The sequence below is a fragment of the Peromyscus maniculatus genome, chromosome 20, assembly GCF_049852395.1.
Source record: "Peromyscus maniculatus bairdii isolate BWxNUB_F1_BW_parent chromosome 20, HU_Pman_BW_mat_3.1, whole genome shotgun sequence".
NCBI lineage: Eukaryota > Metazoa > Chordata > Mammalia > Rodentia > Cricetidae > Peromyscus > Peromyscus maniculatus.
The window spans coordinates 68,602,540-68,628,393 of record NC_134871.1 but is presented as its reverse complement, the minus strand read 5'-3'; the positions used below and the strand labels follow the sequence as shown (position 1 = coordinate 68,628,393).

Sequence of the window (25,854 nt, the reverse complement as noted above, 5' to 3'; positions counted from 1 at the left end):
AGTTTGAGGTCAGCTTGGTTTACACGGTGAGTTCTAGGACAGCCAGAGTTGTTACACAGAGAAACCCTGTCTCAAAATACACAAACATACAAAACAAAAAACAACAAAAAGGCAGAGTCATGTTTACAATTGTGTGTGTGTGTGTGTGTGTGTGTGTGTGTGTGTGTGTTTGGTTTTTTTGTACTTCCCAGGGCCTTATACTAGCTTTTAGGCAACCCTTCTAACAAGAGAGCTACATTCCCAGCTCTTCTTTGTCTTTTTTATTGGTACTGAGGACGAAATTCAGGGCCTCATGCATACCAAGCAGGCACTCTTGTGCTGAAACAAATATAAAATGACAATGAGGATAATCTAAACAGGAGGTTTTTGATATCATCATTTAAAGAAAAGGACTTGGTTGGTACATGCTTGTAAGGTTAAGCATTCGATATAAGGCGGGAAGAACAGTTGAGACCTGCACAGGGAGTATTATGACAGTACACAACATGGATGTTTGCTGCTCAGTTCTGCTTTTGAAACTCAGAGGAGGCAGAAATCCCTTTGAGGGGTTGGAAGATATCTCAGTTGGGTATAAGAAGTAAATAGGGGTCTGGAGAGATAGTGTTACCAAACTTGGAGGTCACAACCTGTGCCCCAAGTCAGGTTCAGCCTCTTATTGTCCTCAGTAAGCCAATAAAAAGAGCCTAATTAATAAAGAGAGAAGATTTAGTCAATGTGAGTGCTGAGCTAGCCTAGGCTACCTAGGAAGATCTAGTCACAAAAGAAAAAAAAAGTTATTGTGCTTTCTATGGATTAGGAAACAGGTCACAGGTTGCTGCTGGGCTCAACCACTTTTACTAAGAGGTCTTTTAAATTCTTTGTTTTTGCTTGAAGTAAAATATATATACTATACAGTTCTGACCACTCGTTGTTTTGATACACTTTGCCTGTCTTTTCTTTTCTTTCTTTTTTTAATAGCCCTAGCTGGCTTGGAATTCACTATGTAGACCATGTCAAAAAAGATTGGCTTGTAGCCAGGTGGTGGTGGCTCACAACTTTAATCCCAGTACTGGTGAGGCAGAGGCAGGCAGATCCGAGTTCCAGGCCAGCCTGGTCTAGAAAGTGAGTTGCAGGACAGCCAAGATTGTTACACAGAGAAACCCTGTCTTGGGAGGAAAAAAAGATTTACTTTTGTTGGACATGTAAGTTTGAAGCCAGCCCTGTTTACATATTCCATGCCAGCTAGAGTCACACAGCAAGACCCTTTCTCAAAGCAAAGTGTGCATGTGCCCAAGGAAGGCCAGGCTGGAAGAGGGCACTGGATTCCCCTAGGACTTGAGTTACAGGTAGTTGTAAGCCACCATATAGGTGCTCAGAACTCAAGCCAAGTCCTCTGCAAGAGCAACAGGTGCCCTTAACTACGGAGCCATCTCTCCAGTTCCTGATGTTTTGCCTTTTCAAGTTCACTTCAGGCCAGGTGTACTGTACTTCTGTAGTTCAGCACTAGAGGCCAGCCTGGGTTCACAGTTGTCTCAAAAGAAATAAACAAGGCTCACATCGGTTCTCCACATCCCTAAGCTGTAAATGAAAAGTCTACTTAGATTCCATAACAAGGAGTGCCCGTGAAAATCAGAAGCAGGAGGACCTCTGGGAGTTTGAAGATAGCCCAGACTACATAGCACAGTTCTGACTAGCCTGGGCTACAGAGCAGAACCCTGACTTGAAGCAAAAAAAAAAAAAAAAAAAAGTAGGGTCTGGAGGTCTGGTCTTTAGCTCAACAACAATGGAGTGTTTACTTAGCATGTATTAGGCCCTGGATTTGATCCCCAACACAGAGTTAGAAAAAAAAACAAAACAATTGGACTACGAGATGAGGCAAAGTGAAGTGTAGCTCTGGACAACAGACTAATAGACTCAGAACCTAGATCTTTTGATTATATTAACGATGGCTGTGTTTTTCTTACTATGTTTGTCCTCATGGATTGGGCACCAGGTTACAAGCTAAGAAAATCACTCTGTTCAAGACAAACATGATTCTTTCTCCAGAGAAGTCTATATGGGAGGAGGCCAACAAATGAATGTAAACAAGCTAATTATAATTATGGCAGCTTCTGATAACATGAGAAAAAACAGGTTGCCTGGGCTGGCAAAACAGCCTAACAAGAAAACGTACTTGCCACCAAATGGGATGGCTTGAGTTTGGCCCCAAGACCCACGAGACCCATTCCTGCCAGTTGTCCTCTGACCTCCATACTTTATAATGCCAGTAATGTACCTAGACACACACACACACACACACACACACACACACACACACACACACTGTACATAAATAAAACTTAAACATTAAAAAATAGGTTGCTTTAGATAAGGTAGTGGGGGAAGACTCCTCTGAGCTGTAACATTTAAACCAGGAGATAAAGGGAGGAAAAGATCAGAAGTTCAAGGTCATCCTGGGCCCTGGAGCCAGACAGAAGAAAACTGGGAAGGGAAAAAGAGTTATCTTGGATAAAGGAAACAATAAATCCAGAGTCCGGAGATTGGAAAGGGCTTGGCAAGGTTCACTAGGGACTGATAGAAAGCTAGAATGAGGATAAAGCCAGGTTACTGTTTTGGAACATTCCTGTACACTGTGTGAAAAATATATTGCTGGTATAATAAAGAGCTGAATAGGTAGGTAGGAAGTGTAGACAGGACTTCAGGACAGAGAGAGAACTGTGGGAACAAAGGCAGAGTTGCCAGCCAGACTCGAAGGAAGCAGGATGGGCAGTACAGTAATCAAGTGACATAAAAGAACATAGATTAAAATAATATGAGTTAATTTAAATTATTAGAACTAGTTAGGAACAATCCTAAGATAAGGCCAAGCTTTCATAATTATAAGAAGTTTTCATGTCATGATTTAGGAGCTGGTGATCCAAAAAAGCCTTCTACAGGTTATAAGAGAAAAGATCTAGATCATAAATACAATATCTGAGCTGACAAACAGAAAATCCGGTAAGGTGTGGAACGACATGATGGGGGTGTGGGCCAGTGCACACATCTGTCCCATCTGTACAGCCAGGGCTCTGATTCCTCCGGTCTGCCAGATTTCTGGTTTTTTTGTTGTTGTTGTCATTTTGTTTTTGGTTTTTCAAGATGGAGTTTCTCTGAGTAGTCCTGGCTGTCCTGGAACTCATACTGTAGACCAGGCTGGTCTTGAACTCACCTGCTTCTGCAGCTGGAGTGTTGGAGTTAAAGGTGTGCGACACTATCACCTGGCTCAGATCATTCTTTAAGAAACATTTTGGAGCTGGGTGGTGGTGGCACACGCCTTTAATCCCAGCACCTGGGAGGCAGAGCCAGGCGGATCTCTGTGAGTTCGAGGCCAACCTGGTCTACAAAGCGAGTTCCAGAGAAATCCTGTCTCAAAAAACCAAAAAAAGAAAAAAAAAAGAAACATTTTGGGGCTGGAGAGATGGCTCAGCAGTTAAGAGCACCGATTGCTCTTCCAGAGGTCCTGAGTTCAATTCCCAGCAACCACATGGTGGCTCACAACCATCTATAACATTATAATCTATAATGGGATCTGATTCCCTCTTCTGGTGTCCCTGAAGACTGGTCACTCATATACATTAAATAGAAATATAAAAAAGAAGAAGGAGGAGGAGGAGGAGGAGGAGGAGGAAAGAAAGAAAAATTCTGGGCTAGGGTGTGGGTCAGTAGTAGAGTGCTAGCAATACCACACACAAGATCCTTGGTTTAGTCCCCAGCATCTCACAAACACACACACACACACACACACACACACACACACACACACAGATTGATCATTTCCTATGGTTGAGATTTGATTTAAAAAAAAGACTGACCCAAATCAGCCCGAAGCCTCTGTCACTCTTGCACAACCTCTGAGAGCCATGAAATTTTTTTTTTTAACAATAGAGGAATCTCCCCCCACCCCCACGAATTGATCTCCCTTAATTAACTTGGCATGCTTTGTCACAAGTTCCTTTTCCTAATTTATTTTAAAAATATTTTTATTTCTTTTTAATTACGAGAGCATGAGTGTGTATGTATGTGTATGTGTGTGTGTGTGTGTGTGTGTGTGTGTGTGTGTGTGTGTGTGTGTACAATGGCACAAAATATACATTACCATTCCAAAAGAATAATGGGATGTAGTGAGGAAATACTGGACCAGAACAAAACAGAAAGCTCAGCAGTGCGAACTCCAAAACCTCTAACTCCATGTCTGTGTCACAGGGCTCCCAGGGCTCCCATGGCTCATTCTTTCCAGCTTTGCTGCCTGCAACACATCTTTCTCTCTTAGGCCGGTCCCACTCCCGTTTGAAGTTCTCTTTGGTAGATAGATATCTCACAGCTATAGCAGCCTCAACATCTTGGGGTCTCCGATGCAATCCAGGCTTCACGTCCACAGCTTCATGAAATGGCCTATTCTGGCCTGCAGGCAGGGATTCCCTGTCACACACCTGGCCTCGGTGGTTTCCTTGACGGTGGAAGAGGATTTATGCTGTGGGATGGTCTGTATGTCAAATGCTCTGATTGTTCAATAAATAAAACACTGATTGGCCAGTGGCCAGGCAGGAAGTATAGGCGGGACTAACAGGAGAAAGGAGGGAACAAGAAGACTGAGAGAGAGTTACTGCCAGCTGCCACCATGACCAGCAGCATGTGAAGATGCCGGTAAGCCACGAGCCGCATGGCAGGGTATAGATTTGTGGAAATGGATTAATTTAAGCTATAAGAACAGTTAGCAAGAAGCCTGCCACAGCCATACAGTTTGTAAGCAATATAAGTCTCTGTGTTTACTTGGTTGGGTCTGAGCGGCTGTGGGACTGGCGGGTGACAGAGATTTGTCCTGACTGTGGGCAAGGCAGGAAAACTCTAGCTACAGATTTATAGTCTCTTTACTCCTCTGTTCTTCAACACTCCTATATCCTTCAAGAAAGAACCAGCCAGGGGATGGTGGTGGCGCAAGTCTTTTATCCCAGCACTCCAGAGTCTGAGGCAGGCAGGTCTATTGAGTTCAAGGTCAGCCTGGTCTATAGAGAATGAGTTCTACAGCCAGGATTACACAAAACCTGTCTTTAGCCCCCACCTCCAAGAAAAAGAAAGAAAGAAAGAAAGAAAGAAAGAAAGAAAGAAAGAAAGAAAGAAAGAAAGAAAGAAAGAAAGAAAGAAAGAAAAAGAAAGAAAGAACCATGTGGCTGATGTTGCCTGTTAGGTTGCCTGTTTGGGATGGAACCTGCCCCCTCCCCAATTATATTTGCATAAGCTTTGATTGGCTGCTTCCCTTTGTTGGATAAGTTTTCCTCTTTACAGATGCAGAATGAGCTGAGTTGGGGGTCTTGGCCTGAGGACACGCCCTTCTTTCTGTTTTGCATCAGGTCTCTCCTTTTGTCCTCCAGCACAAGCTTTGGCTCCAACATTAAATTTCCTGGTGCTCTTTTTCTCAAATTGTACATGTTGAATCTCTTTTTGACCCATTTGCTCCTTTCCAATGTAGACCTGCATGAGAGTGATCACCAATAACCAATCGACAAAGTCAGTATTGGGGCTGTCTTGAAATCGCCTCTGCCAACGAAATTAGGTCAAAACTCTTTAATTTAGCTTCAGGTGAATTCTTACAAAAAATAAAAATAAAAAAAAACAGCCACATTCTTAACCAAAATATCCCAAGAAGAGAGTCTAGCCCAATAATTACTAATGTTTCTCTCTGAAACCTTTTGAGCTGGGTCTCCATAGTCCAAATTGCTCTCAGTACTATTGACTGTTAGGCCCCAATTACAGCATTCAACCACTTCTTAGCCCAAAGTCCCAAAGTCTTCCACATTCCTCCAAATACAGCACTGTTAGGTCTGTCACAGCAATAACCCTCTTCCTGGTACCAATTTACATCTTAGTTACTTTTAAATGGAAGTGATAAGGCATTATGACCAAAGCAACTTGTAGAAAAAGTTTATTGGGGGGTTCAGAGGGTGAGTCCATGACCATCGTGGTGAGGAGCATGGCCGCAGGCTGGCAGGCATGGCTGTGGAGCAGATGATGAGAACTTACATCTGATTCATAAGCAGGAAGCAGATAAAGAGGGAGTGACCTGGGCTTTTTGAAATCTCAAAGTCCACCCCTAGAGACTCACCTCCTTCAACAAGGCCATACCGAATCCTTCCCAAAGAGTTCTGTTGTGGAATAATCTTTGGTACACTGGGAAGATGTGTCACTTGGATTGGTTTAATAAAAAGGTGAATGGCCAATAACTAGGCAGGATTTGGGGGGCAGAGAGAACTCTGAGAAGAAAGGGCTTGCCAGCCAGAGGCGGAGATGAGGTAACAAGCCGTGAGCCATATGACAACACATAAATTAATAAAAATGGGTTAATTTAAGTTATAAGAGCTAGTTAGAAAGAAGCCTAAGCTATCGGCCAAGCTTTCATAATTAATAAGAAGTCTCTGTGTGGTTATTGGAGCCCTGGCTGGTAGGACAGAGAAAAGTCCCTACATAGTTCCACCACTCGGGTACCAAGCATTCAAATACAATGAGCCTATGGGGGCCATTCTCATTCACACCACCACAACGTGTGGGTCTGTATGTTGGGTAAATGCACATGAGTGCAGGTGTTTCCTAGGCCAGGAATATCGGATCTCACTGGTACTAGAGTCACAGGTGGCTGCAAGCTCCTTCTCACTGATCTTTATTATTATTCTAAGCTCTATGAGGGCAGGAGCTCCATCCTTCATTTCTGTCTACTATCCATGCCTAGTCCTTGGCACATTATGGACCTTAATATTATGCATGCTAATTAAGTAAATATGAATGAAATGTTAAGTCTTTTTTTTCATTTTATTTACTTATTTATTTGTTTGTTTATTTTTCTATTATAAGCTCGATACAGTCGAAATTTTTATCCTAATAGTGAAATGTTTCACTTAGGCTTGTTCAGTGATTGAGTAAAACCAAAACTTATTCTAAGCCACAGTCATCCTAGGGTCCCCCCTGCTATATAGCCTCCCTGGATCTGTGGGTTGCAGTCTGATTGTTCTTTGCTTTATATCTAGTATTCACTTAAGAGTGGGTACATACTATGTTTGTCCTTCTGGGTTTGGGTTACCTCACTCAGGATGATATTTTCTAGTTCCATCCATTTCCCTGCAAATTTCATGCTGTCATTGTTTTTCTCTGCTGAGTAGTATTCCATTGTGTATATGTACAACATTTTCTTAATCCATTCTTCAGTTGACGGTCATCTAGGTTGTTTCCAGGTTCTGGCTATTATGAATAGTGCTGCTATGAACATAGTTGAGCATGTATCTTTGTGGTATGATTGTTGCTCTAAGTCTTTTAGTTATTTTTGCTTTATTTTGTTGAGACAATGTCAATTTCTTTATTTTTGAGACAAGATCATATTAGGTAGCCCAGGTGGGACTGGAACTCATTAGCCCAGGCTGGCCAACTCACATCCTTCTGCCTCAGCCTTCCTTCCATATGCTGGGATCACAGGCATGTACCAACACATGCGACCTCAACTTGACTTGCATTTCAATACAGTCATTAAAGCACAATGCTTTTCATAGTTGAAATAATTATCTGAGGACTCAGATGGTTTGGCCTATAAAGGCACTTGCTTGCCAAATCTGATAACCTGAGTTCAATTTCTGGGACCCACACTGTGGAAGGAGAAAACTCTCTCTCACAAGTTGTCCTGTGACCTCCACACATGCACTTTGGCATGAACTTGCTCTTGTGCACACTTGTGAGTGTGCACATACACACTCACACAAGTATAATATGTGTAAAACTTAAATTTAAAAATGGTGTAGAGTAGGGCATGGTGGCACATGTCTTTAATTCCAGCACTCAGGAGACAGAGGCAGAAGGTCTCTGTGAATTTGAAGTCAGCCTGGTCTAAATATCAAATTTCAGGAAAGAAAGCACAGAGAGAGAGGGGGGTCTTGTCTCAAAAAAAAAAAGGGGGGGGGTAGAATTTGCATGTAACCTATTTATATTCTCCAGAATACTTTAAACCCCTGGGCGGTGGTGGTGCCTTTAATCCCAGCACTCAGAAGGCAGAGCCAGGTGGACCTCTGTGAGTTCAAGGCCAACCTGGTTTACAGCGCGAGATTCAGGACAGGCACCAAAATAACACAGAGAAACCCTGTCTCAAAAAAACAAAAAAACAAAAGAAGAATACTTGAAACCATCTCCAGAACACCTACAATCCTTAATAAAATGTAAATGCTATGTAAATAGTTATCATACTCTATTGTTTCAGGAATAATGACAAGAAATTAAAAGTCTATACATGTTCAGTACTGACATGATTTGTTCCCAAATTGTATTTTTTCATGGTACTAGGGACCAAACACAAGGCCTTGCACATGCTAAGTTCTTTACTGAGTTACATTTACCCCAAATGTATCTTGCTGTTGTTTTTTGAGACAGGTTCCCTCTTTGTACTCCAAATGTTCTTATACCTGGGGCTATATGAATAGAATAGGCTGGCTAGGCAGCCTGCCCTGGGGATCCTCCTGTCTCCACCTCCCTAGCCCCAATGCTGGGTTCACCAGCACCCACTACTAATTGTGGCTGCTAGGAATGGATCTTAGCTCCTACCTGCAGAGAAGCATGTTACCAACTGAGACATCTTGACAGCTACCCCTCCCAAAGGTTTGTTTTTTTTTTAGATTTTTTTTTTTTTTTTTTGGTTTTTCGAGACAGGGTTTCTCTGTGTAGCTTTGCGCCTTTCCTGGGACTCACTTGGTAGCCCAGGCTGGCCTCGAACTCACAGAGATCCACCTAGCTCTGCCTCCCGAGTGCTGGGATTAAAGGCGTGCGCCACCACCGCCCGGCTTTTTTTAGATTTTTTAAATTTGAGATTAATTGAACCCACAGATGTGGAACTCAACAATATGGAGGGCCAACTATGCGTACATATACATGTTGCAGAATATTTGTTTACACTGTGTGAAGATGTGTCACTGTGATTGGTTTAAGAAAGAGCTGAGGGGCTGGAGAGATAGCTCAGAGGTTAAGAGCACTGACTGCTCTTCCAGAGGTCCTGAGTTCAATTCCCAGGAACCACATGGTGGCTCACAACCATCTGTAAGGAGATCTGGTGCCCTCTTCTGTATATATAATAAATAAATAAATCTTTAAAAAAAAGAAACTTAAAAAAAAAAAAAAAAGAGCTGAATGGCCAATAGCTAGGCAGGAGGGAATAGGTGGGACCTCTGGGCAGGGAGAGGAACTCGGGATGAATCTAGGATCTTGTGAGACAACAACAAGACACTGAAGAAGTCAGACATATGGTACAAAGGAGAGGCAACCGAGCCATGTGGAAGAAGGTAGATTAATAAAGATAGGTTAATTTAAGTTATAAGAGCGAGTTGGGCCGGGCAGTGGTGGTGCACGCCTTTAATCCCAGCACTCGGGAGGCAGAGCCAGGCGGATCTCTGTGAGTTCGAGGCCAGCATGGTCTACCAAGTGAGTTCCAGGAAAGGTGCAAAGCTACACAGAGAAACCCTGTCTCAAAAATACAAAAAAAAAAAAAAAAAAAAAAAAAAAAAAAAAAGAGCGAGTTGGAGAAAAGCCTAAGCTAAGGCCAAGTTTTCATAATTAATAAGTTTCCATGTTGTTATCTGGCAATCCAAAGATAGTCCAACATGAACTGTTGCTACACACACAGATACACGCATATATCTGCATATATTTTTTGCTTTTTGAGATAGATTCTCATCATGTTACTCTGGTTGGCCTGGAATTGGATATGTAGACCAGGCTGGCCTTGAGTTTAGAGATCCAGTTGCTTCTGCCTTCCTATTGCTGGAATTCAAGGCATCTGTCACAATGCCCAGCTATAATCTAAGTCTTAAGTAGGACCGTGACAACCTTTCTTTTCTAGTCTCAAACTCTTGCTATGATGTTAAAATCAGATAAAGGCTATAAAGAGAACGGCACATAGCAGGTAGGTAGTTAATGTTTGGTAGTTAGTTAATGTTTGGCTCAATCCGCTCACCAGTATTCCCTGTGGACATTTCCTCACAGGGTTTCAGGAAAACCCCGGGCCTGGTAGAACATGCCTATCATCTAGCAATCAACTGGGAGGCTGAGGAAGATCGCTGAGAATTCAAGGATAGCCTGGTTTGCATAGCAAGACCTGTCTCAACAAAACAAAAGTTTTGTGACATTTTTCTGTAGTCTCCTATCCGTTTTTTTTTTTTAATTTTGGTTTGTTTTCGAGACAGGACTTTTCTGTGTAGCCCTGGCTGCCCTGGAACTCACTCTGTAGACCAGGGTGGCTTGAACTCAGGGATCCACCTGTCTCTGCCTCCTGGGATGAAAGGCTTCCCCATCCAGTCTTTGTTTTGCTTTTACTATGTGTCCTCTGATACCCTAGGCCTTCCATACAAATGACTGAGTGAAAGCTTTCAGGAGTGGTTGGGGGGACTCCAATGCAAACGCACCTCGAGAAAAAGCTATAGGCCCTTGACGGGTGCCAGGGCAGCGGCTCTTTCTCAAAGCTCGGTGGTGCTCTTACATCTAGACTGGTTGTCCGGATGCAAACCATTCATTTAAACTAAAATCGCGGCTGACACTCACTAGTATCCCGGAACCAGCCCATCTCACCCGCGGATCAAGTGGATTCTTAAGTTTTGGAACAGCTTCGACAGGTCAAAAATATCCCACCTCCCTTCCCAGAATATCCTATCAGCGCACCCCTCGCGATGAGCGACGGCCGACGAGGAGCCAATCAGTTCCGCTCTTTGGAAGAAACCCGCCCATGCCTTGTGTCGTCACCGGGCCTCTTAAAAGGCTCGCACCGAGCCGGGCGCTTCCGCGTAGCTGGGCGGCCGGTACTTGCGTTGAAACGTGACTGTGAGTGGCCCCGCCTTAAAGGGGAGGGGGCAGCGGGGGGACCAGAGCCCTTTAAGACCAGGCGGGCTGGGACCTGCCCCTTTAAGGGCGGGGCGTCCGACGGCTGAAAACGATCCCCAGATTACCTTGAGTTTCCGTCACGGGCAGCGAGGAGCGGCTCCTCGGCTGGGTCCGGGTGCTTGGCGGGCGGCGGCGGCGGCGGCGGCCTCATCCCCGCTCGTCCTCCCCGGGCCCGGAGACACCCCCGCCCCAGTCATGCTGAGCAGAGTATGGAAGCAGCTGACTACGAAGTGCTATCCGTGCGAGAGCAGCTGTTCCACGACAGGGTCCGCGAGTGCATCGTGAGTGCGGGACCGGGGCGGGAAGGGGCCGGGCCGAGGTGGGAGGGGCCGGGCGGGCCGCGTCGGGGACAGGAAGTCCTGCTGCCTGGGCTCCCAGCCCCTGGGTCCCCGAGAGGGCCCGGGGCCGGGATGGCGAACTCCGGAGTCGGGTCTGCCGGGTCCCTGAGCCGTAAACAAAGCCGCAGGGTTTCCGTTCCTCCGCTGCTCGCCCCTCCCCCCGCCCCCTTCTACTCCACCCCGGTGGGCGTTCCTGGCGGTGGGTCCTCCTGCGGGGAAGAGTCCGATCTTCTGGAAAAGGATGGGTTTGCTTCGGGACAAGTTGATGATGTGCGTGTTCCCCTTGAAAGTAGATGGAGGGCGATCGATCGTAGCTGGTGCTGGAGCGGAGACCCGGTCACATTGAGCAGTTAACGAGGGACCTGCTCTGGTGGCGCGAGGGAAGCAGAGTAGGCATGCCGCGGGTCCTCCTCCCACTGAGGAGGAAAGTTATCCCGTCCGGGGTGGGTTTGTCAGATAGGGAGATGGGGAAACCCCGGAGTCTCGGCGGCGCCTGTTTTCTCTCCCCTTCTGGGATGATGGTTTGTTTTCATTTGTGTTGTGATTGAACCCTGGGCCTCTGGCGTGCAGCATGCCAAACACAAGCCAACACAGTGACGCACACCCCGCAACACTTCCTGGTCATTGGTTTGACACTCTGGAAGACTGGGTGTCCAGCTTTCTGGCCATTCAGGGGGTTCTTCTGTGAGGGGGTCCGCAGTAGTCCTGAGCACATCTAGTGGATTCTTCTTACTCCTTCGGGGTAGTCCGTAATTGCAGCTGAACCTTCCAAGGCACAGTGGTATACTGCTCCAGGATAGCAACATCCAGTGGAACCGAGGGAAACATATTTTCCTTGGATCATCTCTCTGTCGGCTGTTTCTCCCACAGAGCTCTGCACGTATTAAATGAAAAGAGAAGGGTCTGGAGGAATGAAAAGAAGTCTTACTAAATTGAGGGGAGACACAGATGGAGTCATCCTTCATTTTTCTCAGGCTGAGCTTTAGGCTACCCCTAGGCATGCTTAGATTGAAGAGAAGGTAGAGGGAAACAGGATATACCTAGGTCTGCCTTATCAGTGAGGGCTAGAAAGTACAAGTGTATGGCCTGTGAGTTGTAAGAATCAAGTAGCATCCCTGGTGTGTTCCTTGGTAGAGAGGTACTCATTGGGACATATCACGAAGGCACATCTAGGCCTTGAGATGCTGTATAGGGGCTGACAACCTGGAGGGATGAGCCCTCAGAAACTGCTCGTATGTTGCTGCCTTCTAAAGCATTAGCTTAGGACATCGGCACCAGCCAAGGGCAGCTGAAGGTTTCTGCTACCTCCTCCACATGGCTCCCATCTAGAAGTTAGAGAACCTAGGCCAGGTGGAGGTGGTGGTGGTGCACGCCTTTAATCCTAGCACTCAGGAGGCAGAGGCAGGGTTGATCTCTGAGTTCGAGGCCAGCCTGATTTACAGAGTGAGTTCTAGGACAGCCAGGGCTACACAGAGGAACCCGGGAAGGAGGGAGAGAGAGAGAGGAAAGAGAGAGAGACAGCACCAGCCTTTCCTCTATCTACTGGGATTGGGTGGAACCCCACGCCTGACCTTTTGAGCCCTTCTGCCTCCTTGGCTATTACGCAAGTTCAGGGAGGAATAAGGCAGAGCACTTGGCTGTAAAAATGCAGTTACAGTCTTGTGGGCTTCCCTGAGTCAAAAGCTCCAGCTCTGTTCTAGGTACAGGACTTCCTTGGTTCTTTTCTCCTTGTCACTGTACAGATTTCCTATAGGGTCGGTTCCTCTTGGGGACTAGAAGACACATGAGGCTGATCTTGCCTTTGCCTACCTCAGCTGCAATGACATTTTTTTTTTTTTTTTTTTTTTTTTTTTGCATTCTCCGGCTTTGAGGTAGTGTAGAGATGTAACCCACACACTAATTATCTGTCCTGTCAATTGGAGGTCTAACCACTCAGGGCCGTGGGTAGGGGGCCCTGAAGTTGGACGTCACTTGTGGTAGGGTCTGAGGACTGACTAAAGTGGCAGAAAACCAGCTCTGGAAATGTTGGGCCTGACATCTCAGGCTAAATGATAATTAAACGGGCTCTAGTTTAGCACAGAGCAGACCTGATGTTTCAGGCCCTGAGGAAACAGTAGAAGTTCTGATGTGGTCTAGAGACGCGATTCTCACATAGTAGTTCATGGAGTATCCTCTCCCTTGAGGCCATACCAAGACAATGCACACACCTCTCCTCAAGCCTGTTACTTTCCCAGATAGTCTCAAAGTATAGTCAGTCTCTCTTGTTCTATGGCCTGATTTAGGGTATGGGGTGTGCATGAGTATATGCATTTCTAGGAGTGTCTCTGTCCCCTCTAAAGATACGGTTGAAGCTTGTCGCTCCAGCAGAGTACTGGGGCTGGGTTGGCACTGTTTCCCCAGGGACTTGGGACATCCTCTGTTTGGTTCTTATCTAGAAGGAAGGCATCTGTGAGAATTGTAGAATCCCCGGATGTATGGAGCTTTATACTGAGGCCCTTGGGGCTGTGGAATGTGCTGGAAACTATAGAAGTTCTCATTCCAGGTTGTCTTTTGCCACAGATCTCGATACTTCTGTTTGCGACACTCTACATCCTCTGCCATGTCTTCCTGACCCGCTTCAAGAAGCCCGCTGAATTCACCACAGGTGCTTTTGACTTCCCTACCTTCAGCCAGAGTGCCAGTTGCCATGGAGCTAGCCTCAGAGGAGGGGTGACGGTGCCTGTGGGGACAGGAGAGGTGGCTGGGCTGGGCTGGGCTGGAAGCTTGGCTGCCTCAGCCCGTCCTTCCATGGGTAGAGCTAAGGTGGCCTAGATGGAAATAGCTTTCGTTTCTTTCTTGTTACTTAATTACTTTATTTCTATATATTTTAAGTTAGAGTACAAAATAATGTTGTATTTTGTTTTATAGACATATCTCATGTAGTCCTGGCTGGCCTCAAACTCTTTATGTAGCTAAGGGTGACTTTGAACTCCTGTCTCTACCTCCCAAATACTGAGCTTCATGGTGTATTGGTGTGTGCTACCACATCCCTATCCATGTAGCTTTTCTTTCTCTCTTTCTCTCTCTCCCTCCCTCCCTCCTTCCCTCCCTCTCCCTTCTTTTCTTTCCTTCCCTCTTCCTTCCTTCCTGTCTTTCCTTTCAAGGCAGGGATTCTCTAGGTAGCTCTGGCCCTCCTGGAACTCGCTTTGTAGACCAGGCTGGCCTTGAACTCAAGAGATCCACCTGCCTCTGCCTCCCAAGTTCTAGGATTAAAGATGTGCGCCACCACTGGCCAGCATCCATGTAGCTTTTCTAATCCTCAGTTTCACCCTACAAAATGGGCATAATTAAGTCCACCTAGTACTTTGTCACTGGGAGGACCAAATGAGAGCCGTTTGCGACCCTGAAGTGGGCAGCCGCCGGCTGAGTGTCAGGGGCACTTGCTTTGTGCCATCTTCTTTCCTAGTGCTTTCCCACTGCACCTGGCACCTCCCGAGGGTTGGCAACGTTCATCTTTCTCTTTGTGGAGAGGCTGAGTTTTCTCCGAGTGTGGCTTTGGGTCCCATAGATCTCAGTGGGGCTGGAGAAACACACTCAGCAAGTTGTCTCCAGTAGTGCTGCCCCTCGGGGACTTTTCTCTGTGAATCCCCTCTTCCCCTCACCCAGCCCCTGATGTGAACAACCTCACAGACTGCAGTCTGAGCCTCTCTAAAGAGGAACCTGTGGTGACAGTGAAGGGGGGGAGGAGAGGGAGGAGGAGGGGACTTTGGGGCTTATATTCTGTGTACCTAGGACCACTGATGATTAAACTGCCGCCTTGGTTGGAGAACAGGGTGAGGTTTATAATGTAAGATCCCCCAGAGCCTCTTCTTCAGCACTGTCGTCAATGGTGGGGACAGGGGACACGTTACGATGCATCTGACTGCCAGAACTGCCCGCTGCTGTCCTGCTGAGCCCCTTCCTGTCTGTCTCTTGCAGTGGATGATGAAGATGCCACCGTTAACAAGATCGCGTGAGTGTCGCTCCCTCAACCCCCCAGTCCAGTGACTTAACCGCTGGGATCTAGAAAGTCCTCTAGGGCAGCGGGAGAAGCTGTCATCTGCCCAAGAGAGAAAGAGTTCCTACTGCCACCCTGTCTCTGACTTCTTCCGGCATTGCCCTATGCTGGGGATGCTCAGAAAAGCTGCTGTTCCTGTCTCCCTGGTTGGGCCAGGAGCTTCATGATCAGGATGTTGGCTGGGACCTGCCTGAGTCACCAAGAAATGGCTTCAGCTTGGCCTCACTTCCCAGCAGTCAGTGTGGGTGGGGAATGGAAGGGGGAGACAGGCTAAGGAAACAGGACAGGGTTTGGTGAAGATCAAAAAACCCCTGAGGGATCAGGGAAACCCTGTCTCAAACGCCCACTTTCCCAAAACACACACACACACACACACACACACACACACACACACCCTGAGGGCAAAAAATGCTTGGTTCTTAGAGGAAGACCCTTATTATGGACATTTTTTTAAATCTTATTTGTATTTATTTTATATGCATTGGTGTTTTGCCATGGGTGTGAAGTCCCCTGGAACTGTCACAGCTGTGAGCTGCCGTGTGTTGCTGGGAATTAACCACTGAGCCATGTCTCCAGCCTCCTATGGACAGTTGTTATTCACTAGCAGCACATACAGAGGAAATGTGGAGACGCCCTCTGCCTTGACAGACTAGAAGGCAGCACTCTCCTTTTGAATTTGTTTCCGGCTGGTGTAGCCCATGGCACAGGCCTTGCTTGTGAAGTTGGGTTTTAGCTTGTCTTTATCCTCTGCACTAATGCCTTCTTAAACGGCATCGCCATATGGAGGGACTGAGCTCTTAGCCGTAGGGAAAGAGGCAAGCTCAGAAATCTGTATCCCTGAGCAGAGGAGGGGCCAGCCCCTGGCTCTGTGAGCATTCCTGGCATGCCCTGTGGACTCGTATGGGAAGATCACATTCCCAGGATAGGCTAAACAAGCGACATGGCCGGTGATCAGGTGCCCATGGATGCCTGAGTTGGCATCCATCCCGGGTGCCAAGGCTGCCCTGGAGGTGAGGACTAGGGTGGGATAGCAGTGGGCAGAGCCCAGCTGGATAGCTCCTTCCCATTGCCCTGGCTGGTTCTAGAAGCCATGGATGCCCTTGGGGGAAATGGGCCTTCTAGGGCAGCAGGGCGGTGAGTGCTGGGCCGACCCGTCCTCTTCCCTTCTTAGGCTGGAGCTGTGCACCTTTACCCTGGCAGTCGCCCTGGGGGCCGTCTTACTCTTACCCTTCTCCATCATCAGCAATGAGGTGCTGCTCTCATTGCCACGGAACTACTATATCCAGTGGCTCAACGGCTCCCTCATCCACGGTACGTGGCCCTGGACTGGAGCTGGGGCAGGGAGTAGGGCAGGTAATCAGCCATGGCGCCCACCTCCATTGTCCCCTTAATGACCAACTCTGCTTTTCCTTTTTGGCTCTAGGTCTTTGGAACCTCGTTTTTCTCTTCTCCAACCTGTCCCTCATCTTCCTCATGCCCTTTGCATATTTCTTCACAGAGTCTGAGGGCTTCGCTGGCTCCAGAAAGGTAATGTGGGACTATTAGTCAACTCAGGCCAGAAGCAGAACTCTGGTCTGGGGAGTTGACACAGGAGATAATTTGCAGACTTCAGTCAGAGTTAAGGGATGGAACAGGGAGTCTGAGGCTGTAGCAACATGAGAAGTCATTGTCACCCCTAGCCTACAGGGCATTTCTGGAACTGTTGGCAGGTAAAATTGAGAACATGAGCTCATTTAGCAGAAAAGTTACTGTCTTAACTGTCGTAGCTGCTGCTGGGAGCCATTATGCCACAGGTGAAAGAAAGCGTGGGAAATCCCAGACTTGTTCCACCGCCTTCCACTTCCCCGCTGATCCTTGCATTGGGCAGGCCGAACCAGAAGTCAGAGCAGAGAGCCTGTGTGATGCAGATGTCAGGGATCATCTCCTCGGAACACACGAGGAGACTGAATGACTTGAGGATGGGTTTACAAGTGGATCCCCAGGATATGGAATGAACCCAGACTGGGGAGTAGGAGGGCAGAGTGATTCAGAATTAGAAGAGAGAAACAGCCCCTCCTGCCTGCTGAATCCAGACCTCCTTGGTCTCCCACCCCCAGCCACAGCTCTAATGTCTCCTTCCTTCTGTAAAGTTGACCCCCTCTCCTCTGCTTTCCCCGTTTCTTCCTCCTGTAGGGTGTCCTGGGCCGGGTCTACGAGACAGTGGTGATGCTGATACTCCTCACTCTGCTTGTCCTGGGCATGGTGTGGGTGGCATCCGCCATTGTAGATAATGACAAGGCCAGCAGGGAATCACTCTATGGTGAGAGTTCAATTTTCTGTCACGGATCTAAAGGAGGAACAGTTTTGGCTCATGGGTTCAGAGGTTTCGATCTGTGGTCATTCGGCTCTGGTTTATGGGCTGTGTCCTTCCACCTCCTCTTCAGAGCTTGTAATCTGAGCTCTTGGGACTAAGGGTAACTGCCATGAGTTCATACAGTGAGTTTGCATCTTGGGATACAGAGGAAGAGACTCTTTCTCTCTCACTCTCTCTTTTGGTACACAAAGAAACCTTGGCTATTTTCCAACTCACAGAGATCTGCTTGCTTCTGCCTACCAAGTGTTGGGATTAAAGGTGTTCACCACCACCACCACCCACCCATCTAAGATTCTGTTTGAAAAGAAGAGAAAAGAAAAGAAAAAAATCCTGGCCCTTGAATTGGCCATGTGCATTTGGTCAGCTGTAGTCCTCCTAAGTGGAGAAGACAGGTAGCGTTCCTGTAGGCTGAAGTTCCAAACTGATGGACTTTGGACACATCCAACACATAGAAATATTCCCCTGGGTCCACTCAGTGATTTTAAAAAATAGATAATCAGCCAGGCATGGTAGCACACAGTTTTAATCCCAGCATTTAGGAGGCTGGGGCAGGTGCACCCCTGTGAGTTCCAAGCCAGCCTGGACTACATAGAAAGACCTTGTTTAAAAATAAACAAATAAATAATAGATAACCAATTGTTGACGATGAAGCCCAGGCTGGCCTTGAAATCTTTCTGCCTCGACCTCCTGATTCTGCTGGGGTTACCAGGCATGTGTACCACCATACCTGGCCTCCCACTTTAGAACTGAGACGTTTCATCTCAGTTTCTGCCTTGCTTGACAAGGGAGAGGATCTGGCTGTACTTAACCCTGCTCACCTGGACCTGACAGCAGCTGTGTCTTGTGTAATTCGGGGTCTCTAGTTGGCCCAGCACTACCGCTCACCTGGACCGGCTCTCCCCATGTGTGTTCCTTGCCTGTAGCCTGCGGTGTTTGAATCGTGTTCTTGTCACCTGGTACTCAGGAGGCGTGAGACAAGCTGACATGCCTTTCCTTGTCTCTAGACTTCTGGGAGTACTACCTCCCCTACCTCTACTCCTGTATCTCCTTCCTCGGAGTCCTCCTCCTCCTGGGTGAGTGCAGAGTCGGGGGGGGGGGGGGGGGGGGGGGGAAGGGCAGGGAAGGATCTGAGGGGTGACTGACCAGCTCTTGTCCCACAGTGTGCACTCCGCTGGGTCTCGCCCGCATGTTCTCCGTCACTGGGAAGTTGCTGGTCAAGCCTCGGGTATGTCGTGCCCCTTGCCTTCTGTACAGGGTGAATCTTGTGCATCTGAAGCCGAGCCATGAAATGAACCTGCATTTGTGCTGTGCACGGCTTGCAGAGGGCCACCGCCTGGGTTGGCTTCCGTGTCCCTTGCCCCATCCTCTTGAGCCGGTCAGAACGTGAGGGATTGGAAGGGATAGGACAGAGCTGCTGGGCACGGGGTGTGAAGGAGAGTTAGAGCCAAGACTGGGGCTGCAGAGGGCTGTCGGGGTCAGAGAGCCCCTGACAGCGCCCCCTCCCCCCTGCCCTCAGCTACTAGAAGATCTGGAAGAACAGCTGAACTGTTCAGCGTTTGAGGAGGCAGCTCTGACTCGAAGAATCTGCAGTGAGTTCAAATACTCCCTGGCTTGGGTGGTGGCCTGGCCTTGGCAAGCGCTGAAGGGAAGTGTGTTCTCTGCCCTCAGATCCCACCTCCTGCTGGCTGCCTTTGGACATGGAGCTGCTGCACAGACAAGTCCTGGCCCTGCAGACACAGAGGGTCCTCCTGGAAAAGCGGCGGAAGGCTTCAGCCTGGCAGCGGAACCTGGCCTACCCCCTGGCCATGCTGTGCCTGCTGCTGCTCACGGTGGGTTCACCGGCCTCGGTGGGCATGGGGAGTACGGGTCCTTGAGCATCCCAGGGAGGACGAAGGTGTACGTGCACATGATTGTCGTCCATTGTGGTAGATGCCTGTCAGAGTGCCTGCTTTGTGTCCCTTCCTGTGCTAAGAGCATTAATCCCCATTTTGTAGAGGAAGAAACACAGCTGACTTGCCCCACATCCCACACAGTCATTGGGAAGACACACAGATTGGCCTTGGAATGAGAACAAAGGTTGAAATCTAGTGTCTCCTCTGTACTGGATTAGGACTTCAGGAATAGTTTCAGAGGAAACAGTACCTTTCTCCAGTCTGTTGTGTGTGTGTGTGTGTGTGTGTGTGTGTGTGTGTGTGTGTGTGTGTGTGTGTGTGTATGGCTGGGGTTGGACCAGGCCTTGGCATGTATTCAGAGCTCTGCAGAGTTACACCCCCACCCCATAGGTGTGCTCTCTGGTTAGGCTTTGCAGTCCGTCCATCCAGTACTATCCTCAGAGTGCTGTGTTGCTAGCAGCAGCTGGAGGAGGTCCCTAACGCTGCTTGGACAGTACTCTCACAAACAAAACGCTGAACTAAAGAGAATGCTCTTACCGTGGAGCTCAGAGCACGGCTGTGGGCTGGAGCAGGGGTGATGGGAGCTGGTGCCCTTGCTGCACACAGGGCCTGTCTGTGCTGATTGTGGCCATCCACATCCTGGAGCTGCTCATCGACGAGGCCGCCATGCCGCGGGGCATTCAGGTACAGGGCTCTTCCTTCCCACCACTTTTGGAGAGGACTTAATGGAGAAAGGCTAGGGAAGCTGGATATGGTGTCTTAGGCCTATTATCCTAGCACTTGGAGGCTGGAGCAGGTGGATTGCCACAAGTTTGAGGACAGAATGGGCTACATTGTGTATAATGTCTTAAGAGGGGTGGGGGGGATGCTGGAGAGAGAGAGAAACAGAAGCCGAGGACAGAAGGGAGGCTGGGTAGAGCTGGTGGTACTCATGGTGGGGATGTCCCTAAATCATGCCACCCCACCTCCACAGGATGCCTCCCTGGGCCAGGTCTCCTTCTCCAAACTGGGATCCTTTGGTGCCATCATCCAGGTCATATTGATCTTGTATCCTTCTGGAAATTCCCATGGCTTCTGTTTACCAAACCTGCCTCCCAGGACTCCAATAGACTCCTTGGGAACACTGAAGAGGAGGAGGAGGAGGAAGGGGGAAATCTTCATCTAACTTGGGTTCAGACAAGGAAATATTTGATCTTGAGAACTGGGGAGATAACTCAGTCAGCTAAGTGCATCTGCCTGTAGTCCAGTGCTGGGAGGCAGAGACAGGAAGATCTGGTGGTTTGTTCGAGAGCCAGTCTAGCCAAACTGGTAAGTTCTAGGCTTGAACTAGCCCGTCTCAGAAAATAGTAAGTAAGCTGGCGAGATGGTTGAGCAAGGGCTGGGAGAGGAGTCAGCGGGGAGGGGTATTGATAGCAGCTCTTGCAAGAGCACCGAGTTCAGTTCCCAGCACCCGAATTCAGGTGGCTCGCAACCACCTGTAACTCTAGCGCCAGAGGATCTGACTCCCTCTTCTGGCCTTTGTAGGTGTCCACACTCATATGCACATACCCCACACACGTACACACACTGAGGAAAGTGTTTTTAAAGGATGGCTCAGTAGGTAAAAGTGTCTACCCTGTAAGCCTGACAACCTGGGTTCTACCCCTGGGAACTCACAGTGGTGTGAGAGACTGACCCCTGAAAGTTGTTCTCTGTAGCACACCCTCACACACACCAACGCAACATAATAGTAAATAAAATTAATAATGATAGGAGAAGACGCCCAGCCTTGACCTGTGGCCTCTGCATACACATGGACATTACATACCCCACACAGAAAAATTTCGCCTTGGAAAGAGGTCTGAGGAGTCCTTTCTCTGAGACAGGCAGTTGTTACTTAGAAGCTGGCCAGTTTTTCCCTAACCCAGCGACAACAGTTACCTGATGGTGTCTTCGGTCGTGGGTTTCTACAGTTCTCCACTTTTCCGAAGCCTGAGGCCTAGATGGCATGATACAGCTATGACGCAGGTATGACACAGCTATGACACATGCATGACACAGCTATGACACAGGTATGCTGGGGAAAGAGGAAGCCTCCTGGGTGGGTGAGCACTGGGTGTTGGCAGCCCACCCCCCAACAGGTTTCTCTGTGCAGTCCTGGCTGTCCTGGAACTCAGAGTCGGCCTGCCTCTGCCTTCTGCGTGCTGGCAGCTCTTACTGTTTTGCTGCCTCTTTGTTTTCTGTCACAGATAATCGGGAACTGCGTCTGCCTTCTGGTCCTGAGCTCCGCGCTTCCAGTCTTCTCTCGGACCCTCGGTAAGAACTGGCAGTCGGGAAGAGAACTGATGTGCTTTGTTTTCATAGCTTTAAAAATGAGGTTTGGGGGCTGGAGAGGTGGCTCGGTGGCTGAGAGCACTGACTGCTCTTCCAGAGGACCTGGGTTCAACTTCCAGCAACCACATGGTGGCTCACAGCTGTCTGTAACTGCAGTTCCAGGGGATCTGACACCCTCACACGGATGTGCAGGAAAAACACCGATGCACATAAAATAAAAAATTAAAAAAAAAAAAAAAACAGTTTAAAAACAAACGAGTTTTAAAGGCCAGTCTGGGCTTCATAGGGAGACCCTGTAACAGAACAGAACTTCCAAGGTCTCACTAATCATTCTGCCTCGGCCTCCAGAATGCTGGAATTATGTGATATAACACCAAACACCATACCCAGCTGGGATTTATTTTTTTAAGATTTGTTAGTTTATGTGTGAGTGTTCTGCCTGTATGCATGTTTGCACCTCTTTCATGCATGTACCTGTGGAGGTGCCAGAAGAGGGTGAGATGCCCTGGAACTGGAGATTCCGATGGTGGTAAGCCACTGGTGGCTGCTGGGCACTGACCCAGGTACTCCCGCAAGGGCAGCATGTGCTCTTAACTACTGGCCATCTCTCCAGTCCCAGAATTGTTTTTTCTTGAAATATTTTTTGTATGCGTTGGTGTTTTGCCTGCATGTGTGTCTGTGTAAGGGTGTTGATTTCTGGAACTGGAGTTACAGGCAGTTGTGAGCTGCCATGCAGGTGCTGGGAATTGAACCTGGGTCCTCTGGAAAAACAGCCAGTGCTCTTAACTGATGAACCAGCTCTAGCCCCGGGCTTTTTGTTTTGTTTTTTTTTTTTTTGAGTACGTACTCAAAGAAGGTATTCACGGGTCAGGGTCAAAAGGGGATATCTCAGGGGGTAAAGGCAGTTGCCACCATCAAGCCTCTTGACTGGAGTTCAATCCCTGGAACCCACAAGAGAGGAGAGAACCCACTGTCTCCAGTTGTCTTTTACCTGTGCATGCATGTGCATTCACACACACACACACACACACACACACACACACACACACACACACACACGAAAGAAAAAGTGCTTTGTAATTAATGTGCTCCCTAGTGTCCACAAAACACCCACAAAGAGCTGCTGCCTGCTGTGCAGAAGGAGAAAAGGTAGCTCCATAAAGGCCTACACCAAGCTTTGGGGGCTTGTTTTTGGCTTTGTTTGTTGTATATGCATGTGTGTCTATGTGCCATTTGTGTGTCTGGTTCCAGAAGAGGCTAGAAGAGGGCAGGAGCCAGTCGGTGGTGGCACACTCACACCTTTAATTCCAGAACTTGGGAGACAGAGGCAGGCAGATCTCTTAAATTTGAGGCCGGCCTGGTCTACAGAGTGAGTTCCAGGACAGCCAGGGCTACACAGGGAAACCCTGTCTCGGAAAAAACAAACAAACAAACAAACCTCAAGTTCTTAGTGATCCTCAGCTACATAGCACAGCCAGGCTGGAACACAGGAGACTGTCTCAGAAGAGAGAAAAAAGGGGACGGGGAGATTGTAAGAGTGCCTGGTACAAACAGGTAAATGTGTGTATTGCCTTAATTATTATAGCCCATTGTTTTCTCTGTTTTAAGATTGAGGAAACTGAGGTCCAGAGCATTTAAGGAACTTGCCATGCATCACCCAGCTATGGAGAAGTGGAATTGGGATTGAAAAAAAAAAGGCGTGATGACAGAGTTTGCACTCTAGTCTTTCTTAGTTACTGAACTGTGCACTACTGAAAACTTAATGGCCAACTTGTAGACTCTTAGCTAGGAACCACTTGTCATCCTGGGAACTCCTAGAGATACCTGAGGCTAGAGGCAGCCCTACTGACGGAAAAGATTCGAGTCTCTGGAAGGAGGAACAGGAGCAACTTTAGCTGCTGATGCATTCATTCAGTAGTCCTGAACTGGCCTTGGAATGGGCTTGAGAGTAGCAGTTCATGCACCGCCATGCTAGCCGATGTGATGTTCGGATGTGGCCACGAGGGGGCAGCAGAAAGCTGGGCTCCTCTGAGGAGAGGGCTTGGGGGATTCCCCCTTCTTATGGATTTTGTACTTCAGGGCTGACTCGCTTTGACCTGCTGGGTGACTTCGGACGCTTCAACTGGCTGGGCAATTTCTACATCGTGTTCCTCTACAATGCAGCCTTTGCTGGCCTCACCACACTCTGTCTGGTGAAGACCTTCACTGCAGCTGTGAGGGCAGAGCTGATTCGAGCCTTTGGTAAGGGAGTTTGAATTGTGGGCTAGGGATGTTCATTCTGAACCAAGGGTAGCCCCAGCAGAGGAGAGGGTGTGTTCCCTGTTTGCATGTTACCTGTCTCGCTCAGCCCTTGCATGCCCTGGCTGCTTCACCTCTGAGGAGCTGGACCTGTGTCCACTCTGTCTGTCTGCTTTCTCTTTTCTAGGGCTGGACAGACTGCCACTGCCTGTCTCTGGTTTCCCCCGGGCTTCCGGGAAGAAACAGCACCAGTGACCGACCCCTCGCTAGGGGTTGAGAAGGAGAAAACTGGACACTGCCTAGGCCTGGAGGCGAGCCAGGGTGGTTGGAATCTGAGAGGGTGGGTGGAGGAGGGAACCGAACCATCTGTACTGCTGCGTAATCTGAGCCAGAGTTGGGGACCCGGCCTCCGGCCTTTTCAGACGGAGCTGTGGCCTCAGCAGAAGGTGGAGCCGGGGCACTGGCTTTAGTTCCTGGTCCCAGATCCGTTTACACATCAATCTGCCTCAATCCTGTTCCAGGCCATGCCTGAAGCCATGTTTACATGATGATGTGCAATAGGGTGGGTGGGAGTGGGGGGGGGGTCTAGGCCGGGGTAGGGTCTGGAGACAGGCTGTCTGCCCTGCCTCCGGCCCAGCAGAGCCTAAGCACTGTGCTATCCTGTGGAGGGGCTTTGGACCACTGGAGAGACCAAGGGTGCAGGGAGGAAGAGCCGCACCCATCAGCAATAAAGTTGATCCCAGGGTTCTCTTGGTTTTTTGTAAAGAGCCTGTCTCTGTGTCTGTAACACCTGTCCTGCTGGTCCTGAGTCTGCCGAGGAAAGCCTTCCCTCCCCCTCAGTGCTTCCAGTGCAGAGAGATGCTGTTCTTCCTTGGTTCACTTCAAGCTGGCTGGTCTCAGCTGGTGTGTCGACCCACACCTCTAATCCCAGCGCTCAGGAGTGAAGGGGTCTCTATTTTTTAATTGCAAGTTCCAGACCAGCCAAGGTTACATGGTGAGACCTCGTTTCTTTTTTTTTTTTTTTTTTTTTTTTTTGGTTTTTCGAGACAGGGTTTCTCTGTGTAGCTTTGCGCCTTTCCTGGAACTCACTTGGTAGCCCAGGCTGGCCTCGAACTCACAGAGATCCACCTGGCTCTGCCTCCCGAGTGCTGGGATTAAAGGCGTGCGCCACCACCGCCTGGCTTGTTTTTTTTTTTTTTAACAAACAAACAAACTTGGCTAGTCTCCTGGATGCACTCTACTACTTGGGGCTTTGTTTCTATACCTTGGAAATTGGGGTACTATGGCATATGGATCCCATCCTCTGTCCACCTACACCTTCAGCCCTGACCTCCCATACTTAACAATTGTAGAGTAAAAGTGATTGGCTGACGGTTTTTATTCCTCCCTTAGAGAAGAACCTGACTTCATTTTTGTAAAGACTATCAATTCCTTGATGTCCTCAAGGACAAACCTTCTGCAGACATCTACAGATTATGCATTGCAGAGCTTCAAAGGCAGCCATTTCCCCATAGTTATTTGTTTTGTTTGTTTTGTTTGCAACAGAGTTCCTATGTAGCCCCTGGCTGGCCTGGAACTCACTGTGTGGATCAGGCTGGCCTGGAACTCATAAAGATCCACCTGTTCCTGCCTGTTTAGTGCTGGGATTAAAGGCGTGTACTACCCTACCATATCTGTCCCTAGAACTTTAAAAATTCTATTGTTGGGATCAGGAATATCATGGTGTGTGTGGAGTTCATAGGATAACTTGAGTCCGTTCTCCCAGTCTGTGGA

At 48.3% G+C, this 25,854-nt stretch overlaps 1 protein-coding gene and 1 long non-coding RNA gene across 5 annotated transcripts; one reads left to right on the top strand and one right to left on the bottom strand.

The window, feature by feature from the left end:
- Positions 1 to 5,922: 5,922 nt before the first annotated feature.
- Positions 5,923 to 11,097, bottom strand: LOC143269817 (uncharacterized). Its single transcript, XR_013046581.1, has 2 exons — positions 10,977 to 11,097; positions 5,923 to 10,132 (listed from the first exon to the last, which is right to left on the bottom strand). It is a non-coding gene; the product is annotated as an uncharacterized LOC143269817 (long non-coding RNA).
- Positions 10,818 to 24,846, top strand: Lmbr1l (limb development membrane protein 1 like). 4 transcript variants are annotated; one of them, XM_076556727.1, is made up of 16 exons: positions 10,818 to 11,192; positions 13,809 to 13,893; positions 15,207 to 15,240; positions 16,457 to 16,596; positions 16,709 to 16,812; positions 17,458 to 17,584; positions 18,643 to 18,711; positions 18,799 to 18,863; positions 19,155 to 19,227; positions 19,307 to 19,467; positions 20,137 to 20,214; positions 20,504 to 20,577; positions 21,447 to 21,537; positions 21,759 to 21,825; positions 23,923 to 24,084; positions 24,269 to 24,846. In XM_076556727.1, the coding sequence occupies exons 1-16, from the start codon at positions 11,121 to 11,123 to the stop codon at positions 24,334 to 24,336; spliced, it is 1,470 nt and encodes a 489-aa protein (XP_076412842.1). In that variant the 5' UTR covers positions 10,818 to 11,120; the 3' UTR covers positions 24,337 to 24,846. The 4 variants fall into 4 exon arrangements, with proteins under 4 accessions (XP_076412842.1, XP_076412844.1, XP_076412841.1 ...); XM_076556726.1 differs by lacking the exon at positions 10,818 to 11,192 and adding an exon at positions 11,228 to 11,519; XM_076556728.1 differs by lacking the exon at positions 10,818 to 11,192 and adding an exon at positions 11,492 to 11,692.
- The last annotated feature ends 1,008 nt before the right edge of the window (positions 24,847 to 25,854 follow it).